General features: G+C 45.7%; 1 protein-coding gene across 2 annotated transcripts in view; it reads left to right on the forward strand.

The window, feature by feature from the left end:
• The window catches only part of CNIH3 (cornichon family AMPA receptor auxiliary protein 3), a 283,620-nt gene that overhangs the window by 210,228 nt on the left and 56,629 nt on the right, over positions 1 to 16,763 (forward strand). For both annotated transcript variants that reach the window (XM_033851151.2, XM_033851152.2), the window contains exon 3: positions 3,015 to 3,062. In XM_033851151.2, coding sequence (XP_033707042.1) covers positions 3,015 to 3,062 — 48 coding nt within the window. The remainder of the gene's footprint in view (positions 1 to 3,014; positions 3,063 to 16,763) is intronic.

The raw sequence follows: 16,763 nt of genomic DNA on the forward strand, positions 1-16,763 counted from the left end.
TAAAAATTAAAAAAAATAAAGCCACACTTTTAATTAGTTAATGAATTAATTAAGGAGTCTGGGTCCCAAAGGCCAGACATCTCATGGATAGACTCAAGCCCTTAAGTAAAGGACTCTTGTCTGAGATTTTTTAAAAAATCCATAGAAACCCTAAACGGAAGTGTATTAGACACATTTCCCCCAGTTTTTATGATGTTACTCCCTGGCAGGAACTTAAACACTTTGGAAGCCTCATTTAACTCATCTTTAAGCTCTTTGGGCCCCTGTAGATCCTCTGAAGCAGCATCTCAGGCTCAGGTGGCTTGACAAAGCTGCTTCACTGCTCGGTAACTCCAGCCCTGGATGGACTTGTGTTATAAACAATTGCTGATTGGTGTGATGCTTTTTTTTTTTTAAAGAAGATGTTGGGGGTAGGAGTTTATTAATTAATTTATTTATTTTTGCTGTGTTGGGTCTTCATTTCTGTGCGAGGGCTTTCTCTAGTTGTGGCAAGCAGGGGCCGCTCTTCATCGCGGTGCACGGGCCTCTCACTATCGCGGCCTCTCTTGTTGCAGAGCACAGGCTCCAGACGCGCACAGGCTCAGTAGTTGTGGCTCATGGGCCCAGTCGCTCCGCGGCATGTGGGATCCTCCCAGACCGGGGCTCGAACCCGTGTCCCCTGCATTAGCAGGCAGATTCTGAACCACTGCACCACCGGGGAAGCCCGGTGTGATGCATTCCTAAATCAACGTGCATGAGGCCCACTGGTTCTTTGGATTTAAGCTCCAAATATTGTCAGACCCTCTGGGTGGACCCCTCTTCCATGTGGTAGGAAGAGGAGGAATGTTTGTTTTAACTCCTAGTTTCTCATGTTAACCCTTTCCCCTTCCTTTTGCCAGCTGGGCATTTAATATCATTGTAAAGTAATGAGAAATGTCCTTTAGAGGATCTGACTTGCTGGGGAAGGAGCTAGCGTGTGTCCTGAACCTCCGTCTTACATGCCTGTTATCTCACACCTTTTCCCACTATTCTCCATTTAGGCAGCCTCAGTGCCCAGCTCTGTTTGTGCTCGTGTGTGCACGCATGCACACACACGTGTGTTGAGGAGGATGTGGTCTGTCTTCCTAGCCATGTGGATGCTAATTTGTCCTGATGTGGGCTCTTTCCTCTGGGCTTAAAGGGTGCACAGGAATCACTATATTTATGATTTAATTAGGGAAATTGAAGTATCCCAGCCACCTGTCTTCTGATCCAGGAGGAATCTCATTATGATCACATCGACCGCAACCAAATTGACTCAGTAATGACGCACTGGGAGATGCCACAGCTGTGTTCAGAGTGTCTTCAGAAATCGCAGAAGTCTCTGCAGGAAAGGGGAGGCGGCACTTAGTGTGTTAGGCGAGCATCATCACCTGTGCAGCCCCGGAGCATCTTCCTTTGGTAGCGAGCCACACTCTGGAGCTAGACTTGGGCATCTTGAAAAGTCTTAGCCCGGGGGCACTGCTGGTGTCTAATTGAGTGGGAAGATTGCTTCCTCTAAATACAGCCACTTTAGAAAAATAAAACCAATGGGCAGAGAACTTCCCCACCTCACACACTAATCAGGCACACATGCTCTTCGCGGCTTGAATGGGAAGCCCTCCCCGGGGACCCGACCGCAGCCTTTGGATTCACGAGCATGTGGTGCCCGCTCTGCGGTTTGACTGTCTTATAGGGACACAGAGGCTGCAGGAAAAAGTACAGAAACCTGTGCTGGGCTGAGAGGGAAGCTGAGCCCATGCTGTGTGCTGGGAAAGTTCAGTTAAGAGCAAATAACTATGACAAGGTAGATGGAGAAAAGCTCAAAGCTCTTTTTTTCCTTTCAATTTTATTGAAATATAACTGACATACAGCAGTGTATTTAGTTTAAGCTGTATAGCATAATGACTTGACTTACATATATTGCTTAATTGCTTAATTGGTTAACATCCATCATTTCATACAGATACAAAAGAAAAAAAGTGATGAAAATTTTGGGGTTTATTCACTTAGCAGCCTTCAAATATGCCACACAGCAGTGTTAGCTATAGTCATCACGTTGTACATTACATCCCCAGGAATTGCATCTTATGACTGGAAGATTGTACCTTTTGATCGCCTTTATCCAATTCCCTCTCCAGCTCTGATTACCACAGATATGAGTTGGTTTTGTTGTTCTTGTTTTGTTTTGTTTTTAGATTCCACATGTAAGTGAGATCATACAGTGTTTGTCTTTCTCTGACTTATTTCACTTAACACAGTGCCCTTGAGGTCCATCCATGTTGTTGCAAAAGGCAAGATTTACTTCTTTCTTATGGCTGAATAATATTCCATTATATATGTGTATACCACAACTGCTTTATCCATTCATTTGTCAATGGACACTTAGGTTGTTTCCATGCCTCGGCTATTGTAAAAACTGCTGTTATGAACATGGGGGTGTAGATATCTCTTCAACATAGTGATTTTGTTTCCTTTGGCTATATCCGGAAGTGGAATGATGGATCATGTGGTACTTCTATTTTTAACTTTTTGAGGAACCTCCATACTGTTTTCCACAGTGGCTGTGTCAATTCACATCCCCACCAACAGTGCACCAGGGTTCCCTTTTTTCCCACAGCCTCATCAGCACTTGTTACCTCTTTTCTTTTTGAGGCTAGTCATTCTAACAGGTGTGAGGTGATATCTCATTGTGGGTTTAATTTGCATTTCCCTGGGGATTAGTGATATCGAGCACCTTTTCAGGTACCTGGGGGCCATCTGTATGTCTTCTTTGGAAGAATGTCTATTTTCCTCTGCCCATTTTTAATTGGCTCATTTGGTGTTTTGCTGTTGAGTTGTATGAGCAGAAACTCTTGTTAGGGAAAGCCACTTGAGTGAGAGCATGGAGGTCATGACTGGGAGGGATCTGTGGTGGGTTCTGCCTCCTCTACTAGGGGCTGAATGTGGGGCTTCTCATGTTCTTTCAGCAGAAAATCTAACCTCCCCTCTCTTTTCTTTCCCATGCATCCTGATAGAGGGAACGGCTGAGGAACATCGAGCGCATCTGCTTCCTTCTACGAAAGGTCAGTGCAAGCACCCGGTGACGGAATTTGGATGGTCACGTGGTCACGGTGGTCACACAGTGGGAGGGGCTGGTGAGGCTCAGTGCCTGCTTTGGTCCTGTCTCCCCACAGAGGCGAATGGTGGCAGGGGAGGAGGAGGTGGGAGCACGTGATCACTTCTTTGGAAACCTCCAGAGACAGGAGAAGCTAATTAAAAGGGATGGCCATCAGTCAGTGTCAGGACAGCACTGGATATTTGCAAGTGCCCTCTGGTTGGATTTAGAGGTTCTTTATCTTTGCATGATGATGGATGGCATTTACAGCTGATGTTGCCTCACAGCCTTTGTTCCTGTCTGATGCGGGGCTCAGAAACGCTCCCACCTTGGCTCAGCCAAGTTTTTAACTGGTTGTTGGGTTTCCTTTGAGGTTTCAACCTGCCACTCAGCTTTGCGGTTTGATTGACAGCATCATCAGGAGTGTCGGAGGGGTGGGAAGGGAGATGTTATTAAAGCGGGAACCAAGCATTTAGAGTTGCTCTGAATGGCTGGGCAGTAGGTCACAGCTGCCCTCAATGCATTCAGGAAGCACACGTGTGCATGCATATTCACGTGTGCATGTGCAGCTCAAGTTTAGTATTTAGCAGGACTCTGTGGCGTAGCTGGGGTACCTCTGTGGCAGAGAGACTAGTCTGCCACGCTCCGGTAAGGAAAGCGAGTACTTTTTTGCAGCAAAGTGTGGAGAACGGCAACTTGCATGTAAAACTAACAGTATCCATTGCCTTGAGCCAAAGGACATCCCCGATCTCTGTTCAGAGCAGATGCGCTACAGGTCATAGGAAAGCCACCTGTCAACCCAAAAGAAGTTTTTGAGCCTTATGTGAATAGGAGAGAAACCAAATGCCATGCCAAAAATTGATGGAAGGGAAACAATTTTGCAAGCATTTGAAATCTTTTCTATATTTCAATTAATGATACCTTTCCTTGGGAGAGAGAGCTTGATCAAGAAGTCAGTGATTTTTCTAGCTAATTACTTGTCCTTTAATGTTTTCCAAGAGACTCAGTATGTCATAGTTCCACATCTTTGTCACAGTGGGGAAGTAAGCTCAGATAATGAAAGTACTAGTGAACCGAGGAATAAAAAATGATTAAGAAAATAGCACATGACATTTGGTATTAAGGGAACTTCATGAATTTGTAAATTATTTTCCCAGATAATGTCTCGGACACCAATAACCTGCTCCAGCTGTCACTTCCCTAGACTCTAGTTTGTTCTTTAAGACTGACACCCAAGTGTCTTTCACACTGCAAGTTGCCCTTTTTTTCCCATTTTGAATGTACCATCCTGAATTCTCTGGCAGAGCAATAACCTGCGTCCATCACATTTGAGCTTTGCTCATTTTTCTGTGTTGCTTGACCACTGACTCTAGCCAGACAGCAGGCAATGGCCTGTGGCTGCCTCTGCCGAGGTCCTACTTTACTGTCCTGTGCTACACAGTAAATCCTGTTACTTAACCTATTTTGTGTAAAGGAGTTTGTATCTGCTAATCCCATGGTCCTCATTTGTCCTTCCCCTCCTCCCTCTCCCCTTTGGAAACCAGACATCTATTTTCTATGTCTGTGAGTCTGTTTCTTCTGCTTTGTATATAGATTCATTTGTCTTATTTTTTAGATTCCACATAGAAGTGATTTCATTTAGTATTTCTTTCTCTGTCTGACTTACTCAACTAAGCATAATATTCTCCAGGTCCATCCATGTTGCTGCAAATGGCAATATTTCATTCCTGTTTTATGACTGAGTCATATTCCATTGTATATATACATACCACATCTTCTTTATCCGTTCATCTGTTGATGGATATTTGGGTTGCTTTCGTGTCTTGGCTACCGTAAATAGTGCTGCAACTAACATTGGGGTGCATGTATCTTGTGGAATTATAGTTTTGTCCGGGTATATGCCCAGGACTGGGATTGCTGGATCATATGGTAGCTCTATTTTTAGTGTTTTAAGGAACCTCCATACTGTTCTCCATAGTGGCTGCACCAGTTTACATTCCCACCAATAGTGCAGGAGGGTTCCCTTTTCTCCACACCCTCTCCAGCATTTATTTTTTGTAGACTTTTTGATGATGGCCATTCTGACAGGTGTGAGGTAATAATACCTCGTTGTAGTTTTGATTTGCGTTTCTCCAGTGACATTGAGCATCTTTTCATGTGCCTATTGGCCATTTGTATGTCTTCTTTGGAGAAATGTCTATTTAGGTCTTCTGCCCATTTTTTGATTGTTTTTTTTTTTGTTGTTTTAGTTATTGAGTTGTATGAGCTGTTTGTATATTTTGGAGATTAACTCCCTGTTAGTTGCATCGTTTGCACATATTTCCTCGCATTCCATAGGTTGTCTTTTTGTTTTGTTGATGGTTTCCTTTGCTGTGCAAAAGCTTTTAAGTTTGATTAGGTCCCATAATAGTCTTTTCATTTCTTCATTTCAACAGTGTCCATGACATGGCACAAAACTTATATTTACCACATGTAGTCCTTACATCATATTTGTATTTTTAAATCAAATTTAACTCTTTATTGTACTCCTTACGACACAGAAGTTCTCTAGCCTACAGTTTCCATCCCATTCCTTTCCTCTGTGTTTATGCCCTCTCCCCTCTTTGTAGTCTGTATTTTAACCTTACAAATAAGTTCTCAAGCCAGTTCTGGTTCCTTGCACTGGAAGAGTAGTGGAGTGGTGATGTATACAGGCTTCTGCTGCTTCCTGCCTGTGCCCTGATTATCTGTGTAACCCTCAGTGTGACTCTGAAGTGGGGGTGATAAGTACAGCACCCTCCTCGTGGAGTTGTGAGAATTAAATGAGATAATACATGTGCGTCTAGCTCATCAATGCTCGGCACGTACTAAATGTTATTGTTATTATTATATGACACTTAGCTGATACCTAAAACTTCCTGTAACATCCCCGAGCACACCCGTGGTGCTGAAGGAAGCTGAGGTAATCCTCCGCTGGCGGCAGCCCCCTTAGCACCTCCTCCCATTTTCTTGGAGAACTGTCATTTGACGTTTGAGCAGAGTCACGGGGCAGGAAGGCCTGGGCCTCCTCTCTCCTGGCTCATTTTGAATGGGCTTCTGAGTTCAGTTTCCCAAGCTGTGAGCACGTACTGGGGGCGGTGGAGAGGGCTGATGGACTTCGTTAGCATCACCACCTTCTGGGAACTGTACCTTCCAAGAAATTTCTTGGAGCTCATCTCCTAAACACCCCAGAATGCGATGCATCTCAGCAGCTGATTGTTGTTAAACCACCTCCTCAGCTTTCTCGGGAGAAAGGAAGGGATTTTCAAAGTGGATCCATTTTTAGCTCTGTAATTATCAGAAAATGTGTTCTCTGGGTGATTGTCTGAACTGCAGGATTCTTGTGTCGATTTGTGCTCATGATTCATTCCTTCATGGCGAAAGCCACTTGCCCCTTGTGCTGTGCTCCCCACTGGGCATGCTGTCACTCTGAGGGTCGCTGTCAAGTGCGGGTTTGGGAGCGTGGAGAGCGTGGAGAGCAGACGTTGGTTAGATGGCTGCTCTCGGGCACGCGAAAGGTCCTTGTCCGGAGGACACTGTCTAGGGGTCTCCTGTTGCGTCTCCAAGTTCAGGCAATGGTTAGAGGAAGAGAACTTAAGTGAGAGCCGCAGATTGGCATGAGAATAAAGAGAAACTTTCTTCATAAGCAGCTGTCCTCTAACCTTGAGGTTGGTCGTCCTGGGGGCTAAGAAATGTTCCCCTCCCTTAGGCGGAGTTAGACAGCCTGATGTCTGCGATGGTTTTGAGTTAGACGGAGCCCGCCTGAGAGGGGCGACTTAGTTGCATAGTTTGGGATGTCCCTTTGGTTTGACAAATCTGTGATTCTCCATTTCGCACCCTGATTTCCCCGAGAGTGTGTCCAGTCTCACTGCAGGTTTTCTGACAGTGGTGGATATAAAAAGCTCTAGTGTGTGGATAATTTTCGCTCTCTTCATTGAGCAGTTGCAGTGGGACAAGAAAGAGGACGATGAGTGGGTTGGGGGTGAGGGTGACGGTGACGGTGTTGAGTCCCTTGGGGAGGTATAACCAGTCTGGGGGCGGGGGGGCCAGGTGCTCCAAGTTTAATTCTGGAGAGAACAAGGCAGTGGTAAGGCCACGAGTGTAATCACTGATGGCCACAAATGCCCCTCCCCGTTTCACGCTTATCAGAACCACACATCTGTCTTAGGGGAGGCATCACGCTGTGAAGTGAAGCTGAATGGTGTGAACCTGGTTGCACTGCAGAAATTCCGCGATGTGCTTCTGAAAGCAGGGCCTGGGGCATCTGGGGAATGGATATGACACTTCTATAGTGTAAAGTCAGTTTGCTAAGTAGGAAGATTGCATTATTGTTCCCAATTCTTCACCCTCCCCCGTATCCAGGACTGGCTATGTAATTTGCAGGGCCCAGTTAAAAATGAAAATGTGGGGCTCCATGATGAAAAGTTATTAGGAATTTTACGAAGCAGAGGATTCAGCCAAAGGTGGGACCCTTCTGAGCGTGGGACCCAGGTGCATCTGCACAGGTGACATGTCCCTGAAGCCGGCCCTGCCTGTATCCATGACCTTTGCATATGATTTTGCAGTTCCTCCTGAGAGAAGCAGAGTACATTTCCCCTCCCTGCTGATGGAGGGCTCTGCCATGTGACGGGATGTGTCCACTGGAATGTGGCTGGGCTTGTGTGTACTGAGGCCTTAAGAATTACTGGGTGTTTCTGCTCCTTTTCTTGCACTTCTGACATCATCAAGGCCAGCCCTCTGGTGCAAGGAGCATGAGAGGCAGGGGATACAGACCTGAGGCCACCTGTAGCTCAGAGCCAAGCACACTAGATCAGGTGACCCCCAGTCAACCTCTAGATGCATGAGCAAGTATAAATGATTATTGTTTTAGGGCACCGAATTTTGGAGTGATTTGTTATGCAGCATTATTTTGGCAATAGCTAACTGATACTATAAGCATCTGCCACTTTTATAAGGGGGAAAATCTTTTTTTTTTTTTAGAGAGATTTTATTCTGTGCCAGAGATCAGCCATTTGCTGACTCTACAAATTTATAAAATAGACAGTTTCAAAGTCTGTTCCAATTTCTTTGACCTAGGAGGAAGCTATTAAATACATTTATGTACCAGAACCTAGAGAAAGACTCATGTCACTTTGGAGCACACAATTTGTTGTGCATTAACTGCTGGGAGAATGGTGACGACGGTGCCTTTTCTCTAATTATTGGCACTCCCTGCCACAAGGCATTGGCTTGACTTCTGGTCTTTTTAGCCGTTAACGCAGTTCTTCCTGCAGGGCTCTGGAGGGAATGGTCTATTTTCATGGAGAGACATAATACAGGGAAAAGGGACACAAAAAGTCAGAGGCAGTTGTGTGGAATGCCTTTGAGAGGCCATCCTTGACTCAGAAGTTTTCCAGATCAGAATTCTCTGTGGCTTGGGGAATTGCTAAGGCGTGACAATGCTGCTTACTTTTCCTGAGTGACTACTGTATGCCTTTGAAAGGATTAACTCTTTTAATCCTCACAACATTTCTATGAAGTAGTCATGATTAATAGCCCCACTTAAAAGATGTGTCATATTTCATAAGCTGGTAGAGCTGGGATTTGAAGGCAAGTCTGTTTGAACAGAGTCCACATTTTCAATCACCACATGAAAGGGGAAATTGTTGGTTCGCTTTGAAACATGCTCCTTAAGGACCACTACTACAGCAATATTGCTCAGCTATTTTAGAGGGAAGATACAAATACCAAAGCTACAGAGGGCTTCCGGGACCCTATAATATGCTTGGCTCACCGTCATGGGGCCAAGTGGATTCCTTTAAGGCTCTTTTCTAATTCTATTTAATTTCTTGGTGGGATGGTTCACCCCTAGAGGGAATGTTTGAAGAAAAGTAAAAATATCCTGCAATAAAACTTGCATAGTTCAGAAACCATGTCTCACGTATAATTTATCTACAGATGCTTTCTGTGGCAAACTCCTTGTTAGTCAGAGGGAAAGATGGGACATTTTACTCACTGTGTAAATAGTGATGCTGTCACGGGGTGGCTGAACCAGAAGCCAGAGGAGGAGCCCTGTCCTCGCTTCACTCCACTCCCGAGGCTGCAGCAGGAGAAACCGAGGACTTCACAACAGCTGCCTTACGTGTGGGCTCTGGCCTCTCACTCGAATCTGGGGAGCTGGTTGGCCCTATCCTTATTAGTTCTCAATTGCCATGATATTAGCGACTCAGGACAACTACGATTTATCTTTCTCATGAGTCCATGGGTCATCTGGGGGTTCCACGGATCTTGCCTGGGCTTATAGGGAGAAGGGGGTGTTCTTCTGGTCTTAGCTGGGGCTCATTCAGGTGTCTGGCAGGCAGCAGACCGTAAGCTAATCTAGGATGGCCTCAGCTGGGATGGGCCATCTCATTCTCCAAAGACTAATCTAGACTTGTTCTCATGGTGTCATAGAGAAGCAAGAGAAGAAGTGGAAATACACAAGCACTCTTCCAAGCTTTGGTTTGCATCAGATCTATTAGTGTCCTATTATTGGCCGTAGTGAGTCACATGGCCAAGCCCAGGGTCACAGTGGGAGGGACTAGAGTTACAGGGCAAAGGGTGTGGATACAGGGAGACCATTAATGGGTACCATGAATGCCATCAATCTACCATATATTTGTAGGAGAGGGATGAGTTATCACCTTACTCCTGTTAGAATGGGGATGAGATAGCAGATGCTAGTGAGGATGTGGAGAAAAGGGATTCCTTGTGAACTGTTGGTGGGATTGTAAATTGGTACAGCCCCCTGTGAAAAACAGTATGGAGGTTCTTCAAAAAGTTAAAAATAGAACTTCCATGTGATTCAGAAATTCCACTTCTGGGTATATATCCAAAGGAAATAAAAACACTATGTTGAAGTGATGACCTGCACCCCCATGTTCATAGCAGCTTGTTTTTTTACAATAGCAAAGACATGGAAACAACCTAAGTGTCACTGACAGATGAATGGCTAAAGCACTTGTGATATATATATTTCAGACATAAAAAAGAAGGAAATCCTGCCATTTGTGACAACATGGCACTGTGCTAAGTGAAATAAGTCAGGCAAAGACAAATGCTGTATGATCTCACTTACGTGTGGAATCTAAAAATAAAATAATAAGAATAACAAAACAAACTCATAAAAAAGAGATCAGATTTTTGGTTATCAGAGGGGGAGAGGGAGTTTGAAGAAGGTGATCAGAAGGTACACACTTCCGGTTTATAAGATGATTAAGCACTAGGGATGTAAGGTACAGCATGATGACTGCAGTTAACTGGTATATGCTATATTTGAAAGTTAGGAAAGTAAATCCTAAGAGTTCTCATCACAAGGAAAAAAACATTTTTCTTCTTCTTTTGCATCTATATGAAATGATGGATGTTAACTAAACTTATTGTGGTAGTCATTTCACAGTATATGTAAGTCAAGTCATTATGCTATAGGCCTTACATTTACACAGTGCTGTGTGTCAATTATATCTCAATGAAACTGGGGGAAAAAGCCTCAGAGGTTGGAAATTTTGCAGATTTTCTCTAGGATGGTGACATAGACTCTTAGATGTGTGGGTCTACACCTCTGTGGTGGTACTTGCAACACTGCATCATTGTCTCTTTGGATGCCTGCCTCTCCCATTAGTTTGTGAGTTCCACGAAGGAGGAACCCAACGTCTTATTCATCTTTGAATTCCCAGCACATAGTGGGACATAAGGTTGATGTTCACTATATGATTAGGAGATGAAACGCTAGAACTGGAACAGACCTTGGAGGTCATCTAGCCAGATCCCTCCTTTTCAGAGGGGAAATTGAGACCAGAGGGCTAATGGTGAGGTGACACCAGAACCAGGGTGTCCTGGGCTGCTTGTGCAGCTCGGCCACCGTGTCCTTCTCAGAGACTGGGGTCACTGCAGCTGAACAGAGCTCGACTCAACAGCAAGCTCTCTGGAGACAGGGACCATCCCTTCCTTGTTCACTAGTGTGTCTATAGGACCAAGCGCAGTGTCTTTCAAGGAGTAACATTTCCCCCATCCCTACCCCCTATCAGTGGCCATTTCACTGTGAGTAGCATTTACTATGCATGAATTCTGTCTTTCCTCCCTGGGTACTGATCTCAGAGGGACAGCAGTAAGCGGTCTTGAAGAGACATCTTAGTTCCCTGCCCAGGAATTGAACCTGGGTAGCCTGGGTGAAAACCAGGAATCCTAGCTGCTAGTCAACCAGGGGCTAGAGGCTAGAAGCAAAGTTCCCTGGCTCTTGCCCCGTTTGAAAGCAAAAATGTTTCATGGAGGCAAAAACTGCAAAAACAGGTACAAAATTTATTATTAGAGACACAGCACAATAAGTGGGAGAGCACACAGAGAAGGTTTGTTTATTTCATACAGAAGCAAGGCAGAAATACACACCTGGAGAGAAGGACTTTGGGCGCCCTCTCTAATGAGAGGTGATTTAAATCACTTATGTAGGACAGTCCTTCCGGGTCTTTGTTTACCTTTGGCCAATTATCTCATTTCTTTTCCCACATCTGACCTGTTCTAAGACCCTCCCCAACATGCGTGCGCAACTTTTTGCTAAGGTGGATTCCACCGCAGAGGCCTGTAGGGATATGTCCACACTTATTATGGGGTGGTGCCTCTTCCGTTTTTCCCTTCCCCAAGGAACCTTCCTGCGCACGTGCAGACAGGGAAGTTTTCCTTGACCTCAGGAGTGGTCATCTCACCTCTTTACTCCAGCAGAGCTCAGCTTCTGCCACCAGCTTTGTCTTTGGAGTGTCTGGGGAAAACAAAGCTTCAATTTTGCTCCGCTTAACAAACACCAGCAGTCCAGCCCAGGGGTCCATCTATCTCCTACCTCAGTACAACCCCAGAGCAAGTTGGCATCTGATAGGCCTGGGAATAAGGCTGCACATCTTTATATTGTGGAGTTCCAGGCAAATATTGTGGAAAAGATCGACAGAGAAAGACCAAGCATCGTATGATATCCCTTTCATAGAGAATCTTTAAAAAATGATACAAATGAACTTATTTATAAAACAGAAACAGACTCACAGACATAAAGAGTGAACTTATGGTTACCAGGGGGGAAACGGGGAATAGATTGGGAGTTTGGAATTGACATGTACACACTGCTATATTTAAAATAGTTAACCAGGACTTCCCTGGTGGCGCAGTGATTAAGAATCCGCCTGCCAATGCAGGGGACACGGGTTCGATCCCTGGTCCGGGAAGATCCCACATCTTCCCAGACCAGGAAGGCAACTAAACCCGTGCGCCACAACGACTGAGCCATGAGCCACAGCTACTGAGCCCGCATGCCCCAACTACTCAAGCCTGTGCGCCTAGAGCCCGTGTTCCACAACAAGAGAAGCCCGCACACTGCAACGAAGAGAAGCCCCCGCTCACCGCAACTAGAGAAAGCCCATGTGCAGCAACAAAAACCCAACACAGCCAAAAGTAAATAAATATATAAATAATTTTTAAAAAAGGTGCTTTAAAAAATAACTAAATAAAAAAAACAAAATAGATAACAAACAAGGACCAACTGTATAGCACAGGGAACTCTGCTCAATATTCTGTAATAACCTAAATGGGAAAAGAATTTGAAAAAGAATAGGTACATGTAGATGTATCACTGAATCATTTTGCTGTACACCTGAAACTAACACAACATTGTTTCATAACTGTACTCCAATATAAAAGAAAAAAAAGAAACAAAATAAGCAGTTCTCTAGTGCAAAGTGGTCTCTTTTAGGTGGATTCATGGGGGGCAGGCCCTGCTTGGGCAATATTATCATCTGCAGCAGAATTCCAAGTGTGAGGAGAGTTCCCTAAACCTTCCTCCAGTGACTACTCTACATGTCCTCCTGTCATGACAACTATACAGAAATCTTAGTTCCTTCCCATCATAAGAGGTGGTCTCCTTAGTACTGTAAGTATTCAAGGACTTTATTTTCATAATTCTGACTATCTGTGAGCAGCTCTGAAGGTCAGCCACATGTAGTAATCTGCAGTAAATCGGCATCATGAATTTGAACCCTGCATGTTTTGAGGCTAGTGGCATGAACGAGCCCAGTCAGCTGCCTAGCACCCTCATCTTAACACGCTTCGTTGTTCTCCACTCATTATTGTACATCCAGGAGTTCTCATCAATAGCTCAGAGAGAGCACTTAGAATTTTCTGTGAAACTTTGCTGCCTTTATTGTGAAAAATCATATGCTAGGATAGTGTCAGGAAGTGGCGAACGGTAGAGTTCACTGTTCTGTTGTGTTTGTCATTAGTGGCACTGGTGGTTTCTAATCGTTATGCATCTCAAAATCCCCCATGGAGATTTTCCACTATACATCTGCTTAAGAAACACTTCCAGAAATTCTGCTCTAATAGGTAGGGTCCAGTATTTAGAAAATGCCCATATGTGCTTCTCATGGGTGGCCAAGGTGGGGGAACACTGTGGGAAATATCTGGTGAGCTGGGTAGTTGGTGAATGTGCTGGTGATTCATAAGCAGCTCCCCAAAAGATTCCCCAGGATCTGGAGAATTGAGTCTGCTGAGGGAGAGGGGAAAGGGAGAAGAGCTTCAACCCATAGAGGCTGGCAGTGGGCGGGCAAATACGGCCAGCTGCCGACTCCTTTGTGGATTGCCCAGGAGTGCTGAGCCCTGGGCTTGAGGAACGTCTCCCCAGCCTGCTCCGTCCTGGCTGTGTGTGGAGGGAGCATCTTCCTGACTCATGGCATGATGGAAGCTTGTGCCGGTCAGCTTCACAAAGGAAGTCCAGAGGCCCTTGTAGTGGTGGAGGAAGAAATCCTGAAACCATGATTGACCTTAGGGTGCATCATTGAGAGTGGTCCCCAACTTTGACTCTGCCTCACATCACATCTGGACAGGTTATTAAAAATACAGATTCATGGGACTTCCCTGGTGGCGCAGTGGTTAAGAATCTGCCTGCCAATGCAGGGGACACGGGTTTGAGCCCTGGTCCGGGAAGATCCCACATGCCACGGAGCAACTACGACCATGCGCCACAACTACTGAGCCTGCGCTCTAGAGCCCGTGAACCACAACTACTGAGCCCACTGGCTACAAGTACTGAAGCCCGTGTGCCTAGAGCCTGAGCTCTGCAAAAAGAGAAGCCACCACAATGAGAAGCCCACACACCACAATGAAGAGTAGCCCCCGCTCGCTGCAACTAGAGAAAGCCCATGCGCAGCAACAAAGACCCAATGCAGACAAAAATAAATAAATAAATAAGTTAAAAAACAAACAAAAAAACCAACTTAAAAAAAAATACAGATTCATGAATGCCCACCCCCTGTGATGCTTAATTTTATATGTCAAATTGGCTGGGCCATGGTGCCCAGGTATGTGGTTGGACATTATTCTAGATGTTTCTTTGAGGGTATTTTTTGGATGCGATTAATGTTTAAATTGGTGGACTTTGAATAAAGCAGATTACCCTCCATAAGGTGGGTGGGCCTCATCCAATCAGTTGAAGGTCTCGATGGAACAAAGACTGACCTCCCCAAATAAGAGGGAATTCTGCAGGAAATGGCCTTCAGACTTCAACTGCAAGGCTGGCTCTTCCTGGATCTCCAGCCTGTTAGCCCCCATGCAAAATTTGGCCTTCCAAACCACTACAATTGCCTGAGCTGATTCCTTAAAATCTCTTTCTCTCTATCTCTCTCTCTCTCTATATATATGTCTATATCTCTGTGTATCTATAAGCACACACATACATGCATCCTGTTCGTTCTGTTTCTCTGGAGAATCCTAACATATCCCCATCAATCCTGGGAAGTTCAGGTTCACTAGGTCTGTGGAGGGGCCCTGGGCCTGCTGTGTAACTGAATCTCCTGTGAGTTGGATAAAATGATCTGCCTTCACCACATGGTAAATATTTGCTCCAGGCCACTCAGCTCATGGGTCTGGTTCCAGAGCCCATGCTTACTCCCCTTCTCTCTTGCTGCTTCCGTCCATAGGAGCTGGTAACTTTGCACACCTTTTGTAGAGCTTCTGTTGACCCTAGCGGTCAGTCTCTACAGGCGGCTAACCAAGAGACTGACGACACTCAGTTTCCCCTGTAGTCTTCACCGACTGTGTGGGCCAGAAGAAGGAGGCTGGTTAACTTAACCGCATTCATCGGCAAAGCAGATTCTCACAGCAGGACCTAAGCAGGTTTATGGACTCTCAGTAGTTTTGCTATGAGAAATCGCCAAGTCATTGACCGTTCTGACAGAAATCGTTTGCTCTTCTGTCACACCTTTTTCCTCTCCTTAATATACAAAGGAACTCCAGGTATTGTAGGACGTGATGGAGGCAGGAAAGCGTATTGGGATATGGGTTCCACTGTGAGTAAAAGATACAAGGGAGCCTGCGCTGTCTGGGGGGGAGCCCGTCCAGGCTGAGGGTGGGATGGGAGGGGGACCCTGCCTGCCAGGGTTGTCTGGGGACCCAGGCTCCTCCTGCCCTCAGAGCTCTGCCATCGTTAGGGCATTTTCTTGTCCATGTGGTCCATGAGGGCGTCACACCATGATGTCCTTTCAAGCAGCAGGATGGAGGGGGAAGAGGAAAAGGGCCGTTTCCGTGAAGGATGTGACCCAGAAGCTGCACACATCACTTCCGCTTAACTCATCAGCCAGGTCGTAGGCAAATGGCCACATCTGGTCTTTTGTGCTCAGCTCCAAATTGAGGATTTTATTCCATAGAGATGGTGGGTGGACGCTGGATGACAGCTGCAGGCCTTGGTCTCAGGGAGGAATTCAGTCAGCAGAGTGGCCAGGGCAGGGCACCCAGCCACCGACGTGCACCCCAGAACTCCAAGGGCAGTGTGAGGTGGCCAGTGGGGATGGCGGGCAGAGAGACTAGGCACTAGAGGTTGAGGTGATGTCTGATGGTACCTGGAGGAGCCTGGGCATGGTCGAGGGTGGAGAAAGGAGCTGGGGAATCCTGGGTGCTGGTCTTGGCTTCCGATGGGAGCCAATCTGAATTTCTTCATTCGTTCAACTGGAGTTCCTTTAGACCTGCTATGTACATAGTCCTGTATTATGTGCTGATGTGTGTGTGTGTGTGTGTGTGTGTGTGATGTGTCAGTTGTGAAGACCTCCATTCAGCTAAAGGGGGTCTCGTTTTTCTCTCTGATTTCCTTCCCAAGAATTTCAAAGCTCTGATCACACAATATCTTGTATTACAGTCACTTGTACACATTATCTTCCACAGCTGTGTTCTTGAAGGTGGGGATCCTGTCCTCCTAATTTTTGTATCTGCTGCGTTGCCTAACGTGGTATCTGATTCATGTTAATTAGCTAAATGTATTGGTGAACATGAGCCTGGCAACCACACAATGACTTGGATTATGAGTTTCATAATGTGTGTGGCAGAATTATCACTGCTGAGCATGGGATTAAGGCAAGTGAAGGAAACCAAAGAAAGGGCCATGGCAGGTGTGATGTGCTGTGTCTTAGCAGAGCACCTTCACTGCCCAGAGGGTGAGCATGGGAATGGATGTAGTTAGAGGGCTGGTCTTCAAGCTTGGCTGTACCTTGGAATCACCCGGGGAGCTTAAAAAGTACTGTTCCTGGATCCCACCCCCAGAGTTTCTGTTTCATTGGTCTGGAATGCAGCCTGGGCATTGGTGGGGGTGGAGGGGAGGTTTGAAAAACTC

The sequence above is a fragment of the Tursiops truncatus genome, chromosome 1, assembly GCF_011762595.2.
Source record: "Tursiops truncatus isolate mTurTru1 chromosome 1, mTurTru1.mat.Y, whole genome shotgun sequence".
Taxonomy (NCBI): Eukaryota; Metazoa; Chordata; class Mammalia; order Artiodactyla; family Delphinidae; genus Tursiops; species Tursiops truncatus.